Genomic DNA, 22,363 nt, shown 5'->3' with positions numbered 1-22,363 from the left:
TATTTACCTTTTAACAAGGAAAATATGTTGAAACAAGAAGAAATAAATGAAAGCTCTCAAGGGACTATGTGTAAACAAATACAAAAGGCCAAGGAATTGGTAAAAATGTTTGATCTTTTGCTTTTGTAATGTGTGTGACATTGTTTGATGTTAAAATCAAACCATCATCTTATACTAAAGTTGATAAGATACTATAATGAATTCTGAACAAAGTATAAAAGAGAGGCACCAATAGTTTCTAAAATAGGAATAAAATAAATAAATGTCATTGCATTTCATAATATGACATCAAGTTTACATTTTAATGAGGTTTGTGGATTAAAAACTAAGTCAAAGAAATAAGTTTTGCTGTGGAGAATGATTTAAACATAAAAAGAGAAACAAGCTCTACCTATTCTGACATAGTTTTTGAAGTCTTCCTCTAAAATAGAAGCATTGCTAATTCATCACCAATAGGAAGAGTTTCTTTAAATTTAAAGTCATATAAGCTAATCAAACAAAACCTTTACAATTCAAAAAAGAAAGAAAAATAATCTGAAATTGCTATATGACATAAGGATTTAAAAGTTTTCAACATTATTCCTTTAATTTCAGTAAAATATGAATACAAATAAAACACCAACACAAGAAATGTAGTAAAATGGAAATAAACAACATGTCCATATCTGCAGGTACAAATGGATGGAACTTCACTTTTGAACTCATGGAATACATGACAATTACTTTGCCAAGAAATTCCCCATGTCTACTGGAGAACATCATCAAAAGTTGAACTTTGTTAATTCCTTTTTTTTTTTTGAGACAGAGTCTCACTCTGTTGCTGGGGCTAGAGCACAATGGCATCATCATAGCTCACTGCAACTTCAAATTCCTAGACTCAAGCGATTCTCCTGCCTCAGCCTACTGAGTAGCTGGGACTACAGGCATGTGCCATTATGCCTGGCTAATTTTTCTATTTTTTTTTTTTTTTGTAGAGACAGGGTCTCGCTCTTGCTCAGTATGGTCTCAAACTCCTGGCCTCAAGCAATCCTCCCACCTCAGCCTCCCAGTGTGCTGGGATTATTGGCATGCGGCATCTTGCCTTGGCCTGTTAATTCCTTTTAATTCTACTATCTGCTGGTACTGTGTGGCTAGTATTACTTCAGTTGTCCAGCGTGGTGTTTTCATATTTTAATGTACCTACAAATTACCTTGGAGATGTTGTTAAAATGTAACTTCTGATTTGTAGGCCTGGGATGGGGCCCAAGACTTTTCTATCAAGTTCCCAGTAGATGCCAATGATGCTAATGACACACAGCCTTTTTCAACCAGTGTCCCTCATCTGGACCATGGAACATGGAGAATGTTTTCAGTGGCTATTTTCTCAACTTTCCCAGAGATGGTACATGACTAGAACCATTCTAGATACAAAGATAAGACACTGATTCCTTACATGCAATTAGTGTCTTTGGTTTAGGGCTTAAATTTTTTTGAGTAGCCTTGGTTGAGAAAGGCTGTCTTTGAGAAAGCTGTAAAGGGAAAGGCAGGTTCAGACTCTGAAGAGATTAGTTTTGTAGAGAAAACTCTATATCATTATCACCTTTAATTCTAATCAGTCTTTTGTAACGTGTCAATGATAATAATAGTTGGACCAACAGTGCTTTATTTTAATTCAACAAGTATTCGTTAAATACCTGCTATTGCTAAGCATTGTGATGCTCAATGAAATTTGAAGAATACATGATGGAGTAATTATTCTACAACTTTCAAGCACCTTCTTCCTGGTGACCATCTTTAAACTTAAGCTAAGAACCTGCGCATGATTCAGATACTTTAGAAAAGAATTTCTCTTTAGAAAAAAAATAGCACAATTAAAAAGATTTAATAAGTTATTTGTGATGCCTCACAGGATTCTCACAATTCTGGGGAGGCCCTAATAATCTCTGTGTTGAAGAGAGGAAGAATTAGCCAAATCCAATAGCTTCACAGGACCATACCTTGAATGCATGGTTGTTATAGAAGCGGTCGTCTACCTTAGACCCCCATTCTGCTGGATCAAAGTTGGTTTCTAAATGATAAAAACATAATAATTTCAGATGTATTTTGAATGCATTAAAGTAAATATAGAAAAGTAACACAAAAATAAGTTTTCTGTTTCAAATTACAGGTTCTTCTTTGACAGCTGAAATCTTATTGACATTGTACATACCCTAGCACCACGGACATAACCGGTGGCCATTAAATATACGATGAACAATTAAACATTGGATAAGCCCTTAGAGATATTTAGAAAACACTAAAAAACATAACTTCTGCCTTTACAGAATTTATTTTATTTTATTTTTATTTATTTATTTATTTGAGACAGAGTCTTGCTTTGTTGCACAGGCTAGAGTGAGTGTCGTGGTGGCAGCCTAGCTCATTGCAACCTCAAACTCCTGGGCTCAAGCAATCCTTCTGCCTCAGCCTCCTGAGTGGCTGGGACTACAGGCATGTGCCGCCATGCCTGGCTAATTTTTTCTCTATATATTAGTTGGCCAATTAATTTCTTTCTATTTATTGTAGAGACGGGGTCTTGGTCTTGCTCAGGCTGGTTTTCAACTCCTGACCTCGAGCAATCCACCTGCCTCAGCCTTCCAGAGTGCTGGAATTACAGGCATGAGCCACCGCGCCCGGCTGTGCCTTTACCGAATTTATAATAAAATGGGATAGAGAAAAATGCCAATACTTAAATGTAAGTATGGACACTTAAAAACATGTATTAATATTAGTAAACACAGAGAAATGTACAAAAATAAATGCTAAGTAGTCAGGAAGTTTGGAAAAGTGAAGAATGGGAGAGTTTTTTTTTTTAAATAAAGCATATTATACAGTTGACATATAGGAAGAGGTATTTACACTTATGTATTTATTTATTTATTTTTACCATCAACAATTAGCAGGTAAGAGGTATTTAAATTTAAACAAATTTCTTTTAACTTTTCATAATGAAAAATTTCAAACTTAGTAGAATAGTATAACAAACCTCCATGTGCACATTACCTAGATTCAAATTATCAATTCATGATTTATCTTATTTTATCTATAACACTTTCTTCTGATTATTTTCAAGCCAACCCTAGGCATTGAATTATTTTATCTACAAATATTTATTTCAGTATGTATCTCTAAAATATAACGACTCTTTTAAAATATAACCACAACACCATTATCCCACCTAAAAATACTAGCAGTAATTCCTCAGTATCATTAACCATCCAGTATCATTAACTGTCCATCCAACTTCCCTTCATTGTCTAATATATTTATTTATTTATTGTTGGTTCAAATCAGGCCCCCCCCCCAAAAAAAAAAACAGGCACACACAGCCTTTTGTTTTGTCTTTTAAATCTCTTTTAATGGAAAACTTCTCAACCCCTCATTTTTCCCTCGTAATTTATTTGTTTATGAAACTGGGTCATTTTTTCCTTTGGTGTTTTCCACAGTTTAGATATTTCTAACTCTATCCCCATGGTGGCTTTTAAAAAGTTCCTCTGCCTTTGAATTTCCTGTAGACTGGTAATTAGATCTATAGTTTTGATCTGATTTGGGTTTGATTTTTTTTTTTAGCAAGAACACTTGATTGGTATTGGTAGTGCTATATAATTCTGTCAGGAGATTTTTAATATCTGATTATCTCTCTTTTTATAATTTTTATGGTCCCTTTCATCATTGCTTAAATTATTTCTTTAGGAGATGTAAATGGTAGTGCTCTTATTTGATAACTACTTTATTTTCTGGAGTACTCATTAAAGAAAACCTTACTCTTATCAACTATTTCGTTATCCTGAAGTAGAGTTCTTAGAGAGAAGGAAGGTTAAACATTTGATTCCTCCCGTTTATTTACCAGTTTTCAGAATAATCAGTAGGTTTCCTAAGATTCATTCAAAGTGGCCAATGAGTGTTGGTATTTTTTTAAAAAACCATTATGAACTCATGGATGAATTTTAATCTATTGCATTTATTATTTTTTTTTCATTTATTATTTTTATTGATGGTCTAATTGTTCAAAATTTGGACAGTGGGAACTTATTCAGGTGCTTAGATGCTCCTCAGTCCTTTGGAAACACCTCTAATACTTTTTGATAGCTTCCTTGTTTTCTGGTATGGCAAGATTTTCAGCCTTATCTTGTATATTTCCTTCCTAGTTCATGGAATTAATTAGTTCTCCAGCGAGGTTGGAGAACCTGTGGCCTAAGGCCATACATTTCCTTCTTTGTCCTTAAGTGTAGCCTTTTGACTGAATCGAAATTTTACAGAACAAATTCTTTTATTAAAAGGGGTACAGCAGAGAAAGATGAAGCTTTTCTTGCCTCCAGTGGTACTTAAAAAAGACCAATCTTGGCCGGGCGCGGTGGCTCACGCCTGTAATCCTAGCACTCTGGGAGGCCGAGGCGGGTGGATTGCTCGAGGTCAGGAGTTCAAAACCAGCCTGAGCAAGAGCGAGACCCCGTCTCTACTTTAAATAGAAAGAAATTAATCGGCCAACTAATATATATAGAAAAAATTAGCCGGGCATGGTGGCACATGCCTGTAGTCCCAGCTACTCGGGAGGCTGAGGCAGGAGGATTGCTTGAGCCCAGGAGTTTGAGGTTGCTGTGAGCGAGGCTGACGCCACGGCACTCACTCTAGCCTGGGCAACAAAGTGAGACTCTGTCTCAAAAAAAAAAAAAAAAAAAAAAAAAAAGACCAATCTTGAAATTAGAAGGCTGCAGGTTCCCCACCCCTGGTGGGGGCTAGTTGCTCATTGGTACTGGGTTGGTCATTGTTTTGAGCCCTAAAAAATGCAGGGCTCATTAACTAACTTTGTACTTTGAAAAATGTACAAAGTTAGAAAACACTTCTTTTATTTTTTAAAGAGAAAACATATGAGATCACTGATATTTTTCAATTCAAATTTAGAAATGACAGGATTTTATTGACTTCTTTCATTTTTATAATTGTATGTCATTTTTCCTACAGTAAAAATCTTATTCCTAATAACACTAGCATAGTTATTTACCTTGCTTTGTTCTATAATACATAAAAAATTTAGAATAACCATACTATAATGTTAATGACTACTGAAATCAGTTTAAGATTTTTTATAGTTCATTTTGATTTTAGGATATATGCACCACGGATGTACAGTCAAATTACTGTGTTTTATAATCATTTGAAATAATTCCTTTCTGTGTGGTTACGTCACCCAGTCAATAATAGTTAGGCGCATTTGTTTCACTTTGCTTTTGAATTTTAGAATTGCTTAATAATTTTTAAATTTAATTTTATGACAATGCTAAACATTTATGATTCCAAATTCAAAATATATTCTAACTTGTTCCCTCTACACTGTTCTCTCCTAAAAGTGGATGTTAAGTTTTTGAAGATTTAGTCTTTTCTTGAAAATATAAACAGTTATGTATTCATATCAACCTCATTTGTTGGATAAATGGTATCATACTAAGCACACTTTTTCCCACCTTGCTTTTTTCACTGAATATATCCTGAAGGTCACTCCATAACATCATCTAGAGATTTTCCTTAAACAGCTGTATATTATTCTATTATGTGGATATACTCTATCCAATCAATCTATTATGGATATTTGGGTTGTTTCCACAGTAAAAATGTAACAAGGATTATAGAACTGGAACTTCTGGGTCAAAGGTTAAATACATATGTAACCAAGGTATTGCCAAGTTCCACTCCTTGGATATGTAAAATTTTGCATCTCCATTAGCAATGTATATAAATGCTTATTTTTCCACAGTTTTGCTTATAGAGTATGTTGGCAAACTTTTGGCTTTTTGCCAGTATGATGGAGGGGTGGTAGTTGTTAGCTCAGTGTAGTTTTGACTTGGGCTTCAGTTATTATGAGTTAGTTTGAGTATATTTTCATCTGTTAAGGGCTATTGACATTCATCTTTGTGTAAATTGCTCTTATCTCGTGCCAGTTTTTTCTAAAGGGTTTGTATTAAGTCTGTAACACACTGTTTTTACAAGTTCTTTATTTATTAGATTTATTAACCTATTGGGAAATAAATTGAAATATTTTCCCTGTTTGTCATTTGTAGTTTTATTTTCCTTATGGTGCTTTTTTGTCATGTAAAAGTTTACTTTTATGCTGTCAGTTAAATCAATCTTTAATTGCTTCTGGATTTTTGAAGCAATTCAAGCAACTTAGTTAGCAAAACTTTTTCTTCACATGTAGAGACATTCATTCATACTTTCTTCTAGTATTTGTATGGTTTCTTTTATTGATATTTAAAAAACTGACCAAAGGGGGAGGGGAGAGGGGGGCGGGTGTATACATACATAATGAGTGACATGTGCACCATCTGAGGGATGGTCATGCTGGAAACTCAGACTTGTGTGTGGGGGGAAAGGGCATTTATTGAAACCTTAAAATCTGTACCCCCATAATATGCCGAAAAAAAAAACAAACCAAAACTGACCAATTTGGAATTTATCCTGGTGTATGATACAAGAAATTGATCCAATCTTATCTTTTTCCATCTTTATATCAACATCATTCAATAACTCCACCTTTTCTCTAGTGATTTGAGATACCATTGACATCATTTATTAACAGGTTTCCTGTCACAAAAAAATAAAAATTAAGACTAGTAATTACCTATAAGGAATGCTGGCAAGGGAATTTTTACATGGTATGGGAGACAGGGCTAGAGGTTCATGATTTTTTTGTTTTTGTTTTTTTTTGCCTTTTTGGAGAGACTGAATTATGATACTTTCGTCAGTTGGATAACTCACCTTTGGTTGACATGGGTAGAAGTGGGTGTGGTGCTTAATTTTTTTCAAATGATTTTACCCATTGTTTATAAGTTAGAGAGCTAGTATCCTGAGACCATTAATCTGAATCGTCATTTGCTTTAATTACTGTGATCCGGTAACAATGACTCATGTGTTTTTATAATGGATATTTCTGAGTTCTAAAATTAAATAAATGACTAAAGACTTTTTACTGCATGAATTTGTAAGATGAATGTTATAATAACAAAATTAAAGTAATATTCATTACAATTCACCTCTTATTCAAAAGGAATTCTCTTAATAACTTCCTCCCCAAATATAATTTGTCAAATGTTTTCAGTGGAAAACATTTCAAGTTTCAGATTATGCAACAAATATTCACACTGATTGTGTATGGAAAAGACCAGCAACATTCAGGAAACTGGGCAGGGAAAAAAAGGTAAGGTGGGTGGGGGAGATGTTTGAATTTAAGTCATGTGCTAGGTTTTACTCCTCTGTAAAATGATTTATAATGGAATGTTTGTTTGCTAGTTGCTATTTTAGTCATCTTTGCCACTCTGTTGGAATATTGTAATCAAAAGTAATGATGACAAAAATTTATACAAAATGGTTGTTCTAGTCAAGAATAGGTTTTTATTATTTATTTATTTTTAAAGGATGTAGCCTTGCTATGTTGCCCAGGCTGGAGTGCAGTGGCTATTCACAGGTACAATCATAGCTCACTATAGCCTTCAACTCCTGGGCTTAAGCAATCCTCCTGCCTTGCCCTCCCGAGTAGCTGGGACTACAGGAGCCCACTGTGCCCAGGCTTTTTACAAATTTATAGCTGTAATAATTTCCATTTTGATCACTGGGTCAGGTCCTGATAGTTATGAACCTTCAAAGCTAGAGATTTGGAAATTTTATTTATGGGAATGTAGGAACTTTGCTTGGGCTCTCAACCAAAGAGTTACTGTTAGTGTGGATCTTAGTCTCTGTGCAGGATGGGACTTTTAGAGTATAAAGAATATAAATTACTCTCCCAAGCTGGCACTCTACTTTTCAAAGCAGTTTGTTTCTGTGCCTTCATTGCAGAACAGTTTCATATATCCCAGTGAATACCAATTTATTTAATCTAAGGAGTGTAGAATTCTTTTTTATAACACTTATAATACTTTCAAATGAGAAGAATCAAAATGTAAAGGAAACTGCAAACTCTCCTTTTAGGAAGAATAGACAGTCAACTGCCTGGGGTGCATAGGAACTGTCAGCTGGAAAGTGGAGGGGGCAGAATATATGATCTTTTGCAATACGCTTCTCTTGTGTATCCATGAGAAGGATAATGGAGAAGGTCTGGGTGATAAATGTGAAACTAATTTAAGAGAACCTATTAAAGAGGCACATATTGTTTCAAAAAGCAAGAACTGTTATTTGAAGTTACCTGCCTCATAAAGGCTTTCTGCAGAATGAAGATGGTCTTAAGCAAGTTTTACAATAACCAAATGTTTAGTGTCTTATTTAAAAAAATGCCTATTTTTAAAAAGCTTACTTTCTCTTTTCTCTAGAAGGTTCTCAAAATATGCTGCTGCAAAAGCTGGTATATTCTCTGGTTGTTCCCTCAGAATCTCACGTGTGAGCCCTTCAAGAAGATTCCCAAATCCTTGCGGAATTCGGTAGTGGGTGTTGGAGAATGGAATCGACATCTCCTTGGGAAGAACTGCCTAAGGTACCTGGAGATTCATCAAAGAGTACTGTCTTTAAATTTGTCTGATTTTACTTATATGATCACAACAACTATGACAAAAAATTATTTCAGTGACCCAAATTTTCTTAAGTTCAATTCTTTTTTCCCCAACACAACCTAAGTATACCCATTTCTCCCAAAGAGTTTCGAATTCTCTGTTATGAATTAGGATATTACATATACAGACTCATTCAATAGGACAAATCATTTTTAAAAATTACAAAAATTACAATTTTTCAATATGACAATGCTTTTTCTGTTCCTCTTTCTGTCCTTAAAAAGTAAAAGTAATTTTTGCTATCCTGAAGTAATTTAGAGCAAACAATTGTCAAAATACTAGTTTAATTGCATTCATTATGGATTGCTGAGAAAATGCTGCGTAATGTCTAAAATTTAAAAACATTTCAAAAAGTAGAAATTCATCATGGTTCTAGAAATCACTCTAACTTGTCGAATAGAGAAGTTTCACACTTAATCTTTCTCTTAGCTGTCACTTCTGAAACATGACCCATAATGCCTCGAATAGGGTCCTCTGGAATATGGTTGCTGCTGGGGTGGGCCATGATTTTGAAACCCAGCCTCTAGAGTTTTGGAATTCTTCTATTTCCTGCTTTTGTCTTGATCAGGCCTCTCTCTCTGTCTTGGGATACAATGGCTAGATTAAGGGTTGCTGCCAAGCAGAGGATTGGGCTACTGAGCATGAAAAGCAACCTTAGGGACCTGGCCTGTTTCTGACAGTGTCAATGTAGAATAAAGGTGAAGGCCATAGCAGGGGTCCAGGCTGGGGGAATTAGGCGGTTTAATGAGGCCCAATTTGTGGAGGGTTTTCTTTCTTTCTTTCCTTTCTCCCCAGTAACCCCAGACAGGAGTCTCGCTATGTTGCCCAGGCTGGTTTTGAACTCCTGGCCTCAAGCGATCCTTCTTGCCTCAGCCTCCGACTAGCTGGGGCTACAGGTGCGTGCCACTGCGTCCGGCTCCTCTTTTTCTTTTTTTGAGGAATTAGGAGATGGGGTACTGACTCCGTCTAAGGTTCTGAACAGGACTGGTGAGGCCCTGCAGCAATCTGGGGAGTGGAGGGCGGACAGAGGGGGAAGGCAGGTCTAGTAGGGGCGAGACGTTGAGGACCTGGGATTTCTGACTCTCCCAGAATGGGCTATCTCGGCTCCCAGTCTGCCCCAGGGTTCCCAGGGTGTCTCCAGGATGCTGAGAGAATACGAGAGACGAAAGGAAAAGGCGAGATCTGGGTGTTGGAGAGGAAGTGGGAGAAGCCGCCTCACCTCTTCTTTCTCTCCGAGCTGGGGTCGATGGTTCCGGTTGTTTTTCTCGTTGCTGGGTAACGGTTTTTTTTTAAAAAAAAAAAAAACTACGGCGGCCGAGAAGGAAAGGGGCACTGTCTCGCTCTGCGGCCGCGGGCGGCTTGGAGGGCGGAGGTCCTGGAAAGGGCGGAGTCGGCCGCCCCCGCCCCGCCCCGGCCGCGTGCGCCCAACATGGCTCCGCCCCCCCGCCGGAGTCCACTTTGTGAGTCCGGCGAAGGTGGAGGCTCCTCTCAAAGATGGTCGCGCCGGGACCTGTCCTTGCGCTGGTTCTGCCATTAATTCTGAGCGCCGACGGAAGTGCAGGTGAGGCGGCCCGGCCCGGCTGGACCCCTGCCCCTCGGCCTGTGCGGGCTCCGAGATCCCGCGTCCCCTGCGGGAAACCCACCCTGGGCTCCCTCTCAAGGTCGGAGAAGAAACCCGGGCCAGGAACCTGCTTGTCCGACCCAGGCCTGGCCTGCGAGTGTCTGCAGGGCTAGAGCCCCTGGGCCTGTCTGCTTTCTCCCACGCACCGTCCCGTTAAGATGCAGCAAGTGGGGCAGAAAGTTCGGTTTATCTGAGTGGGAAGGTCCAAAGGTACCCAAACCGAGGCCTTCAGGGTCTTAGATTAACTACAGGGGAGCTCCAAGGGAAGGGGGCGAAGCTAGTTAGATAATATTTGGAAACAGGTGACTGAGTCATCCAAAACATTTCATTGCTGCCCCCTCAGTGGTGCCTTTGGGGAGGGTTTGTTTCAGGCTGGGTTCCTTGGGGGAATTAAATTTTACTAGTTTAAGTGGTTATTAGGGCTAAGAAATGCAACCCCCTCACTAGCTCAGAATATTTAAGGCTCAGCTTTGATTTCTGGTGCATCTTACAGATATCAGTGGTGAGATCATGTGCGTGGCATTGGGGAGGAGGAGGGTGACTGCATTGATTATTATGCAGGTCAGATGCTGTCATTTGAATTCACTAGCCTGGCTGGGTCACAGATTGGGGAAACCAGAAGATGGAATCTGTCTGCTATTGCAAAATGAAGTGATAATGTTAGGCTTTTTACTTGTTCTTCAAACCACTCAAAGAGTAGAACCCAAAGATCCCTGTTAAGAAAGTTGAGGTGGGAGAAATGTGTGCAGAAAAATGGCTGCTGCTCTACCTAAGAACCCCCAAAGTACCCAGATGCAGACAAACTGCAGTCTATAAATCCTTTTTCAGAATTTAACAACAGCACAAATACCTCTCTGTATGTTCTTTGACTTTCATCCCCACTCAGCGACCTTTGAGATCCATCATATGAGGTGGGGAGAAGGTATTTTATTAGTTTTTCTGTTAAAGGCTGTTTATTTTAGTGTTAGTATTTTATCTCCTCCTTTGGGTCATATGGTTACGTCATCTTCACTAACACTGACTACATTTTTCATTCATTAGTGCTTCAATTTTCCTTCCTTGTTACTTGGTTGCATATCCTAATATCCTTCTATTAAATCATTCCTCTGTGCCTATGTTTATCATGTAATACTGGAGATGTAAAAAAAATATGTAACAATGAAACAATAAAATGAACACTCGGGAGCAATAAAATGAACAATAAAATGAATACCCAACTCCAGAACTAGAACATTGCTAGTTTTATTGAGACTGCCAGTGTGCCCCAACCAGTTCTCCACGAGAGGTAACCACTGTTCTGATTTTGTTAGTCTACTTTTAAAGATGGTCTCGTCCCCACAACACTAATAATTCTTATTTTTCTACCCCAAATGAAGGAAAAAAATTGTAGACCTAAAGAAAAAATTCATATGTTAAATGTATATGTCTTGTGTTTGGCCTAAACAGTTACCTGTCTCACTCTTTCTCTTTTTTGTCCATTGCTCACTTCCTTAGTAATGTTCCACTGCCTAGTCAGCTTGGGATTTGAGCTTTACAAGGGCAAGGAATGTGATTTTTTCTTTGATTTACCCCACAATCTGTGGCAAAGTGGAAGTTAAAAGAACTTAGGTGCCTCACTCCTGTAATCCTAGCTCTCTGGGAGGCCGAGGCGGGCGGATTGCTCTTGAGGTCAGGAGTTCAAAACCAGCCTGAGCAAGAGCAAGACCCCGTCTCTACTATAAATAGAAAGAAATTAATTGGCCAACTGATATATGTATAAAATATTAGCCGGGCATGGTGGCGCATGCCTGTAGTCCCAGCTACTTGGGAGGCTGAGGCAGGAGGATTGCTTGAGCCCAGGAGTTTGAGGTTGCTGTGAGCTAGGCTGATGCTACGGCACTCACTCTAGCCTGGACGACAAAGTGAGACTCTGTCTCAAAAAAAAAAAAAAAGAACTTAGGAATCATGAGACTTGGTTTCTAGCACTGTAATAAACTAACTATGTGAGTTGAGACCAAAGAAGCTTAATGCCTGGGGTGTTTTAGCATGGAGCCTACTCCAGTAGAATGGAAGGTCCCTGCTGGCAAGGAATTTTGCCGTTCTTGTTATTTTTATTTTTTGGTCCTTTTTTTCATTATTATATCTCCAATGCTTAAAATAATGCCTGGCTCATAGTAGGCATCAGTAAGTAAGTATTTTTGAATTAACGAATATGTAAGCTATTTTTTAAAATTTTGTAATCAAATTGGATTTCAGTCTCTTGATCAGCAATGTGATTTTTCCTCTTGCTCAGTAAGTAACATGCTTATACTATGATTATAAAGATCCTTTCTACCTCTAAAATTCTTTACTCAGCATGAAGTATGCACAATGAGGTTCCCTAAGTGTACGTTGGTGAAAACAGGCTGACTTGAAAACATTCCCCCCCCAGCCTATGGGCTACTGGCTGCACACACAAATAGGCAAGCTACAGCTAGTGACTCGATTCCTCTCTCTCTACTTAGCTATTATTTATGCCTGTGGTATTTGTTTTTTTGTTTTGTTTTGTTTTTTTGTTCCATATGAAGTACCTACCCAAGACAAGGCTCTCCCACACATGTGTCGTCCCCTTCCCCCCAGCAGGCTCCCAACCTGCTTATGCAATTCTGGGTTGTTGTAGTCTTTTCTTAGAGCATTTTGCTCATGGCAGCTGTGCATCTCCAGCCCAGTAGACCTTCTGGGTGATGTTTGATTGTCATGTAGGTTTCGTGATCAAACTAGCTCATGAGACAGACTGAGGATTTTTAGGGACTGGGCTGTTATTCTAAGAGCAGGATAAACAGGTCAGGGAGCTTGTGTAGGACACTCTATTAGCTGTACTGCCCTGTTAGGTATAGCCTAAGGGCCATCATCATTTGTAGCTTCCAGGGAGGAAAATGTCAGTCTTGTTCATTCTGATTCTCTTTCCTGCCCATCAGTTTTGTTTAAAACCCTTTAAAATTTTTTAAATTTTGTTAATTATTTTCTTTTAGGGATTTCTTTGGTCTGTTTTGTTCAGATAAATTGAGATATAACTTAAGTTTTATTTTTTTCCTTGTTAAGTCTTGATGAGGAACTCTGAGATAATTTGGATCCATGTTTGTTATTAATAAAATACTTCCATATAGGCTGGATGTTAAAAATAGGAATGATCTCGTTAAAGTGAGTTCTTATTCAGTCTTGTTAGTGACTCTAGAATAGAATTCAGTTTCAAGTGTGCTTCCTCTTGTTCTTTTTGTATAATTTAGCCTGTGAAAAGGGTAAAATTGTGACAGAAGACTTTTGTTCAGGCATGTTGACCTTCTATCTCTCACCTTACTTTTGTGTTTTGATTTATCTGAATTTACCAGATAAATCAGACCAGTCACAAATTTTCATACATGCTTATTTAGAGTTTTTGGTGCAGTATACCGGGTTGTCAGAAAACCAAAATGAAATCATTTAAAAGAAATTGACACTGGTAGTGTAGAGAGGGGGGGATTAGAAGGGGAAAGATTAGAGAAGGCTGTGTTGGTGAGAGGCATGCTGCTTTATTCCCAGCCATTAAGAGTGGGCGTGGTAATGGAAAGGAGGGTAAGGAAGTGGTTTATTTTTTCTCAAAAACACCATCTGTGGAGTGCATGAACGGAGAATTTCAGTGATTTAAGGGGAGAGGGCTCAGTGTTCGGGCCAAGCCTGAGAGTAAAGGAGGTCAAGAGCTCGGAAGGGGAAGAGTGGAGGCTTGTGGAGGTTGCCCTGGGTGCCTTGAGTTTTTCTTATTGTGGGAAACTGTTGTTGTTATGTTGCTTACCTAATTAGAGGAATCAGATGCATTGTAGAAGATTAAAAGGACTGAGCATATTCAAATTCTCTTGCCTAAACACTGTATGGTCCTTGCTGCCTCACTCGATCCAGTTGGTGCAGAATCTCCCTGGTGATGCTTCTCTCATTGTTTGCTAAATTTTTAGGTATTGATTTTCGCTTTGCTTCATACTTCGATAATTACATGGTGTTGCAGAAGGAGCCTGCTGGGGCAGTGATATGGGGCTTTGGTTCTCCTGGAGCCATAGTGACAGTGACCCTGTGCCAAGGTCAGGAAACCATCATGAAGAAAGTGACCAGTGTGAAAGGTAAGGCAGCTCATCCTCTGTTCAGTTATTGTCTTCTTCTGCCACCTGCTGGAGTATCTGAAAATGAATGCTTATGCTCCAGCTCAGGCCGGCCGGCCGGCCATCCATCCATCCATCTATCCATCCATCCATCCATCCATTCAAATTGTTTGAGCATTTATCATGCGCTGGGCACCGAAGATACAAAGAAAATTAAGACTGAGTCAAAGTCCAGCTCTCAAGGAGCCCATGGAATAATGGGAATAGACACCAAGTCATATAGCGCAGTGTGATGAATGCTATGATGAAGGTATATATGGGGTGTCATGGGGTGCAGAAGAAAAGCAGACTAACTCAGACTGCCACAGATGGTGACATTGAGCTTAATCATATATAAAGGAGAGGTTGTATGTAGGGGTGGTTAAGACTAGGTTCTACAATTTACTGTCTGGATTCAGGTCCTGACTCTGTCACTTAATGGCTGCGTAGCCTTAGATGTGTTATTTAATATCTCTGTGTCACACTTTATTTGTAAAATGGAGGTAGTGAATATTGTGAGGATTAAATGGAATTAACACTTGTAAAGTACTTGGAACAATGCCTGACATGCAATAAGTACTAAGTTTTAGCAGTCATTAGTGTCACTGCTATTATTATGTAGTCAGTCACTCAAATATCTACTGAGTGCCTACTATGTGCCAGTTAGTGTGCTAGGTACTGATACTGAGAAAAATATATGTGGTTTCTCCCTTAATGAAGCTTGTAGCTGAGGGGAAGAGACAGAAAAATAATAAGCAACTACAGTTGGGTGTGACAAGTGCCACAGTGAGGAAGGACAGGGTGCAATCGGAATGTTTTGTAGGGACAAGGGATAATTAATTTGGTCTAAGGCTCATCTTGACAAGTGAATAGGGCAGACCAGGTGCAGGGGATAGCCTAGGCAAAGGCATGGAGGCATGAGTGTGAATGCCAGGAAGGTTGGTGGTCTGGGGTACATACCTGGTGGCAGATGCCAGGAGGTAGATTGGAAAGGTAGGAAGGCTTGTTTGTCATTGCTAAGGAGTATATACTTTATTCTGGACTGATAGATTTTAAATAGCAAAATAACATCAGATTGGTATTTTAGAAAGTTTACTCTGGTAGCATTGTGGAAGATGGACTGGAGATCAGTAAGATAGAGGTGGGAGAACCTGCTAGCAGGCTACTGTGATATCCAGAGAGTAAATGGTGAGGGCTTGACCCAAGAGAATGGCTGTGAGGATTCAAGAAGGTGAGAATTAGCAGTTTTTATGAGCAGGGAGTCCTTACAAAGGAGTTTCTGTCTAGAAGACATAAAGATATAGAAGACTGTGTGGAGGTGGCAAAGCTAGAAGTTATGGGGTGCAGGAAGTCACACTCAGGGCTGGGTCTTAGAGGTAGTTGTACAGCTATGGAATGTGGGAGTGAGAAAGAGACAGGCGAGGAGGCTACTCTGGGTGGTGGTAGAATTAATGCACGAATTGGTGGTTTGAACAATTGGTAGCATGTATAGTGGCTGGGCAGCTTGTGGGAATTGTACTGGCTTCAGAAAACAAGAATTGCCTGATTAGTTTTATCAGTATACAGAACTGATGATCTAATCTAGAATGATATGGGCCTTGGTACAGTTTCTTCATTATTTACTTCCATGCAGCAAACATTTTTAAATACTATGTGCCAGGCATAGGTACAAGGTAAGTGCTTCTAATTCTTGGATTTTAAGACTTTTTAAGGTAAGAATATTGTTGATGAAACAAAAAGAACTGAAAGGGATGATTAAGTTGATTGAGACATGGTTCTCTGTGGGATCTAAGGGCTGTCAGTGACTTGCAGGATGTATTGAAGTGACGAATTCAAGGGACCAGCAGTGTTTTCTGTTTGTGCCATGTCCATGTTAGAAATGAGAAGCATCATGTACAAATAGTGGCACTATCAGTAAATGACATTGGGGTAGAAATCCAAAGAACTGCTGTGATTTAAAAGTAAGAAACGGATTTCCTTGGTGCTAATAATTAACAGTATCAATAAATATTTAGGAGTCAGAGACTACCTAGTACTGAAGAGAGAGATACAGAAAACATACAATATTATATAGCATTTCAGTTTTTAAAAAAGTTCTTATACATTATTTTTAGAATTTTTCCCCCTTCATTCCTGTTTCAGAACTAATATTTGAGGTAGGCAGACATGAGGCAGGAGGATAGGTGGAATAAAAGGTAATAATTAGGAGATGAGTCTCCCTTTTTCTTTATGGTGATTGTGAACCTGCTCATTTATCTTGAGTTCAATTTTATAAACATTGATCAAGGGCTTACTCTGTATAAAACACTCTGAGCCAGAAACCCTACAATAATACAAAGAAGAATACACATAGTGCCCATCTTTTAGGAACTGACTGTATCCCATCCTTTCACATTTAGTAGTTAGACTCAAGTAATGCCCCAGCTGCTTCACTGCAAAGTGACCTATCATTTGAAATTAAAATAACCAACAGCAACTTAAAGGAATCAAGTGATTCATAGACTGTTTATAATTGCACAGGAAAAGGGGTTGATGTTATTGGTGGTGGTGGGTGGTGGTATATCTATTTATTAGATTTCCCACATTTGCTTAGTAGAGAAGGAAGGTATTTGAGTTTATAGAGATCTGCAAACCTGCTTCAGTGGGCATCTTGCTCTGTCCTGCCCATGAAGCAAAATCAATGTAGTGTTCTTTGGAATCCAGGAGGTAGACATGTAAGAAATTTCACAGGGCAGAAAAGAAAATATCTCTCAAAAGAGATACTGTGGGGGATGTTGGAAGGTGGGTTTCTATTTTAGATTTTGACAAGGACTCTGAGACTTTCAACCAGACTACCTCAACTTGCCACTTTGTCTACGTCTGGTAATATTTAACTTATTATATATAAGTATCTCCGAGGTATCCAGAACAAAGTGGGATTTAACACCATAAGGGTTTTTGTCCAGCAGACTAACATTTAAGCATTGGGAAAATTAAAACCTGAGAGATGATTGGGCCAAAGTCAGGTACTGGGTCAGTTCAAACTATATCATCAAATGATGCATGAGAGTTCCTTCAGACACACAGAATAAAATCAGGGAAAAGGAGGCATATCCTCTCACTTTGACCTAAATGGTGGGGGTGTGTATATGTAGGTGATACAATGAGAGTGTGTCTGCTTGTGTTTGTCATGATTGAGGCAAATACATAAATTTTCTCTAACTTAAAAAAATGTAAAAATCCTAATACCCTTCCCAGCTCTGTCTATAATGCTAGCCTGCATACTAGTTTTCTATGCTATATGATAAATTACCACAAATTTAGGTAGTTAAAACAGCATACTTTTACTATTTCACAATGTCTGTAGGTCTGAAGTCTGGTCATGGGTTAGCTGGGTTCTCTGCTCAGGGTCTCACAAGGCTGAAATCAAGCTATAGGCCAGGCTGTGTTCTCATCTAGAGGCATGAGTAGGACATTACCTGCTTCCATGCTCCCTTAGGTTGCTGGCAAAATTTATTTCCTTGAGGCATAGAATTCATGGCAACATCTCTGCTTCTTTAGATCTCTGACCTCTAGACTCTCTTATAAAGGACTCACTTAGTAGGTAGGCCCACCCAGGACATTCTTCTTTTTTATTAACTTAAAGTCAACTGATTAGGGACTATAATCACGTCTGCAAAATCCTTTCATATTTTCCATGCAATATAATCTAATCAATAATCTAATCATCTCATCTCCTTTGCCATTTTGTTGGGAGCAAATGACAGATTTTGCTTGCACTTGAGGGGAGGGGGTTAAGCAATGGTGTGACTTTGGGGTGTCACCCTGGGATGTGTCTGCCACAGTACGCTATAGTTATGTAACTTGTATGAGCAATTTGATTGAAAGAAAAGTACTTAAGCCGTTTTTTTTCTTGCATTCATATTTGGTGGTGGAGGTGAACTTTAGAATACAGAATAAATGTAGGCCAGGAAGGAGCAGTTTAGGCAGTCAGGCCTTCTTTATCTCCAGGCCACTTCCACAAACCACTGAAGCACTTTACAGCTGATATGAAGCCAGCATTCTGTGGGGGAGAAGTGAACAGGCTGCTTCTTTCAGCTTTCGTTTTTTACTCTTGGGAAGGGAAAGGTCATGGATAATTTTCCTTTTTCTCTTCTTGGCATCTGAGATTTTGGCACGATAACCTGCAAAATAATTAACATCTGATGTGAATAGCAAAAAGAAAAAGCAAGAAAGCACTTTATGACTAATTATGTCTCTAGATAAATTATTTTCATTTTTTCCCCTTTGATAGTTTGTTCTTCCCATTTTGAGGTGGGAGTTAATTGGGGAGATGTAGAGGAAATGGAGATAGAGTTCTTTATTTATGCCCTTGGCTGGAATATGAAGAGAAGAGTGGCAATAAGAAATAGGCCACCAGCAATGTAGACATGAAGACATAAAGCCTCAATTTGCATGGCTCTGTTGTCAGTATAACCCAGGGATGAGTTTTATTTTCTGTCATGTACTTGATGAAGTGCCTGGCACATGGTAAGCACTGTAAGTAGCTGTATAATGAAGGAAGGACATTATTCTTCCTAGCTAGTAGAAAACAGAATATGAGGAAATAGAGATTTGAATGTACCGAAAGTGAGAATATTCAAAACCTCACCCTGGCTGGACTGGTAAAAGAGATTACAAGATAGGAAGTGGTTAGAGCCCAGGAGGAACCAGAGCGAGTGTTACTCAGAAAGCCTCAGGATCAGCAGCAAACCAGCTGGATGGTGACCTTGCATCTAGTGATGGTGAACTCTTTGTGGTCAGTGGTCAAATTTATTGTTTGGACTCAAGCAAATGGACGTGATGGGTTAAAACAGTTTCTAAAATCTCTTTGCAGGACTTCATTGGCCAGTGGTGAGCTCCACTCCAACCACCCAGTCCTGAACTGACAAGCCAAGGACTAATTGTCCTTGTGGAACATGGTGGCTTTTGCCTTTATAATCCCCACCATTGCCTTTGCTCTAAGAAAGTCTTCACAGACGCTGTTCTTCTTTGTACACACGTAGGAGTAAGTCCCTTTTGTTTTAAAGGAACTGTCTTCGAGTTAGTTTCACCATTCGTAACCTCTCTGTAGGGCATCAGCTTTCCCCAGCCTTACCTGGAAGTTAACTTTTCTTAACACTCATTATGTCAGAGTTTATTTTTCTTTTATCAAGTGGGAGAGCAAAAACGCTAGAAACTAAAAGAACTTGAGGACCAGCACAGAAGTAGTTAGTTCTTCGAGGTCTTTGAAGAAGTTGAGATTTCTACAGGAGGACAGTTCTTGGGAATAAGACTGAGGTCTTCATGTGTAGCTCTCTTCAGGCTTCAGGAGCTAGAGTGAGCTTACCCTTGGGCTGTAGGAGGATGGTATTGCCATGTTTTGCCCAAACAGTTTGCCCCTCCCCCTCATTCACTGTCTTTTATGACTGGGTAGCAGAATTCCTCAGAAGCTCTGGTGAAGGTAGTTTTCTTCACCAGCCATGTTGGATTGAGGCTAAGTGTAAGGAACTGATTAACAGCAGTGAGTGGGAATAAACTGTAGAGTGGCAGAAGGCTAAGAAATAGTCCTATCCTAGGTTTTCTGGGGGTTGACCTTATCATCATAAGTGAGTAATGTTGGTGGCAGAAGGACCAAGCTCCGGTAAGATATGTCAGTGCAGGAAGCCTGGAAAGACCTTGGCAAGCTTATAGTTGGGACAGATTGGAGTGTCTGCCTGCTCAGAAGTGTGAGCCATATGGAGCACATCACACCTGTGCCACACAATCTGTACTAGCTGCCCACTGTTTCCAAAACAATGATTTTTCTGGTTTAGGTGAATTATACATTTAATATGTTGATGTCTTGCTATTGGTGGTATAAAAACAATACCGAACATTTGGTCAGGCTTAATTAACCTCTTAGGGATAGGAGTAGCAAGTGCAGTTGGTCTTGCTTTCAAGAGGAGCAAACATAACACTAACCTTTCACTGATGCCTTGGGGTTTTTGGACATTTCCTCCAGGACGTTGAGAAATCCTTTATGATTTGAGTTTTTACTAATCACCTATCATGTATCTGGATATCTCATGCTTCTGCTTATCTCTTGCTGATTAGAAAGAACTTCACCCAATGTCTAGCCCATAGTAGACACTTGGGTGGTATTTTTATAGTTATTATGTTTCACAGATTGGGTATAATAACTTTGGGATGATCCATTTCCAGTTCTTGCCATTCTTCCTCTCCAAATTTACATTGACCTGATGGATACAAATTATAAATCAGTTCATATTCTTTGGCATAATGCCAAGAATATTTATTTTAAAATATCCATTTATCTATTTTTTCTTTTTTTCCCACTCTTGTCAACTTTGTTCATGTTGTTTGGTTCACCTAGGCATACTGAAGGTATTTTCCTTAAGTTTCTGAGTGCGATATTGGCAGGGGTGATCTGGTGAGTGGTAAGAGGTAGCAGGGTGCTAGGGCTGGTTCCTAAGGATGATTCACTATTTCCCAAATGGGGTCTTGGGTAGCTTCTCATCTCCCTGAGTCCAACAACCTTAAGTCTTGTAAATAACTCTGAAAATAATTAATTGGGCAAATCAGACTATCTTCTTCACAAAAAGATTAATTTATACCCCTCTCATTACTCTTTGATGTGTAAATTTCTCCACTCAACCTCTTTTGTTTTTGAGAGAACCTAGACCACTGGTAGTATCAATTCTTGTTAGAAACATGGGAGGAGGTGGGGATTGATGACAAGTGCAATAATGCCAAGTAAAGGGAAGTTTCAGATTATAAAAAAATTTCTCTAATCTGTGCTCACATTTGATTGGATTAGATTGTGTTAATAGTGACAATTGGATAATATAACACAAATTTCTATTTTATGTTTTTTATTAAATTCCCTTGAATTTGAATCTGTGTGTATTTTTGCCTGTCTTTATTTAGGATTAAAGCTGGGTAACTTTTTTTTGTAAATGCTTCAGTTAAAAGTAAGGATGGCTTGGTACAGATTAAGGATAAAAATGTTGTTGCTCTTATAGTTCTATCCCCTTCTCTGAAATTTGGCCAAACTTTACAACCTTGAATTCAGTATCACAGAGGCTGGGAATCACCACAAAAGAGTATGATTGGGCTCTAATTTCATTTTAATTGATTGATTAATTCCTTGGAGCTTTGTTATTATTTCAGTACACTCTGATACCTGGATGGTCGTGCTAGATCCTATGAAACCTGGTGGACCTTTTGAAGTGATGGCACAACAGACTTTGGGGAGAGTGAACTTGACCCTGAGAATTCATGATGTCTTATTTGGAGATGTCTGGCTCTGTAGTGGGCAGAGTAACATGCAGATGACTGTTTTACAGGTAATTTTCAAAGCCTTAGAAATAATAAACAATGTTGATGGTGTTGAAGAAGAAAAAGGAAGAGGAAGAGGGAGGCAGTGGTGAGGAAGAGGGCTGTTTCCTATTGATTATTTACCACATTCCAAGATCTGTTCTCAGTGCTTTGAATGTATTAATTAATTTGATTTAACAACCTTAAGAGGTAAGTTATTGATTAAATTGGTAGTTACTGATTGGTACTAATATCTTTTATATACTTTGATTTATTTCCTTTAATAGGTTAGGAACTTGGAAAGATTACTGTTTTCCCTAGCACATTCTCTAAAACTGAGTTTTCTCCAGTTGATTTTTATTTTCTCGCCTTTTTTTTTTTTATTATTCACTTCTCCATCTTTGAGAAATATTTACATTTGAGATTTAAAAATCTCTATAACTAGACCATGGTCTCAATTCATTTCTCTTTTTTAAAAAGTCATAAAATTGAGTCCTTTTACATACTTTATGATTTCTTGTTTTGCTTCAATAGCTTTTATTCCTTATAGCTTCTTTTTCACTTTTTTTCTTTTTTAAACCTATTACTAAATAATGCTACTAAAACGATCTTACTCTGGACATATCAACTTCATTTCATCATTAGTTTTCTTAATCAGAATCTAAATTATTGTATTTAAGTCTTCCTAATTAATATTTTATTTACTCTTACTTTCTGCCTTAAATATATGGAAGCTTTTTGAATTGAAA

The 22,363-nt window shown here is 38.4% G+C and overlaps 2 protein-coding genes across 2 annotated transcripts in view; one reads left to right on the top strand and one right to left on the bottom strand.

Annotated features, from left to right (window-relative positions):
* SPA17 (sperm autoantigenic protein 17) overlaps positions 1 to 22,363 on the bottom strand; it is a 306,364-nt gene that overhangs the window by 3,348 nt on the left and 280,653 nt on the right. Inside the window, exons 2-4 of the mRNA XM_012752495.2 lie at positions 9,772 to 9,819; positions 8,300 to 8,480; positions 1,977 to 2,047 (exon numbers count right to left, since the gene is read on the bottom strand). Of these exons, the coding sequence (XP_012607949.1) occupies positions 1,977 to 2,047; positions 8,300 to 8,453 (225 nt within the window). The 5' untranslated portion in view covers positions 8,454 to 8,480; positions 9,772 to 9,819. The remainder of the gene's footprint in view (positions 1 to 1,976; positions 2,048 to 8,299; positions 8,481 to 9,771; positions 9,820 to 22,363) is intronic.
* SIAE (sialic acid acetylesterase) overlaps positions 9,846 to 22,363 on the top strand; it is a 36,204-nt gene continuing 23,686 nt past the window's right edge. The window contains exons 1-3 of the mRNA XM_012752478.3: positions 9,846 to 10,113; positions 14,118 to 14,279; positions 21,468 to 21,643. Of these exons, the coding sequence (XP_012607932.1) occupies positions 10,047 to 10,113; positions 14,118 to 14,279; positions 21,468 to 21,643 (405 nt within the window). The 5' untranslated portion in view covers positions 9,846 to 10,046. The remainder of the gene's footprint in view (positions 10,114 to 14,117; positions 14,280 to 21,467; positions 21,644 to 22,363) is intronic.

This window comes from Microcebus murinus, chromosome 4 (assembly GCF_040939455.1).
Source record: "Microcebus murinus isolate Inina chromosome 4, M.murinus_Inina_mat1.0, whole genome shotgun sequence".
Classification (NCBI taxonomy): domain Eukaryota; kingdom Metazoa; phylum Chordata; class Mammalia; order Primates; family Cheirogaleidae; genus Microcebus; species Microcebus murinus.
The sequence above is the reverse complement of the archived record's forward strand: the minus strand, read 5'-3'. Positions and strand labels throughout refer to the sequence as shown.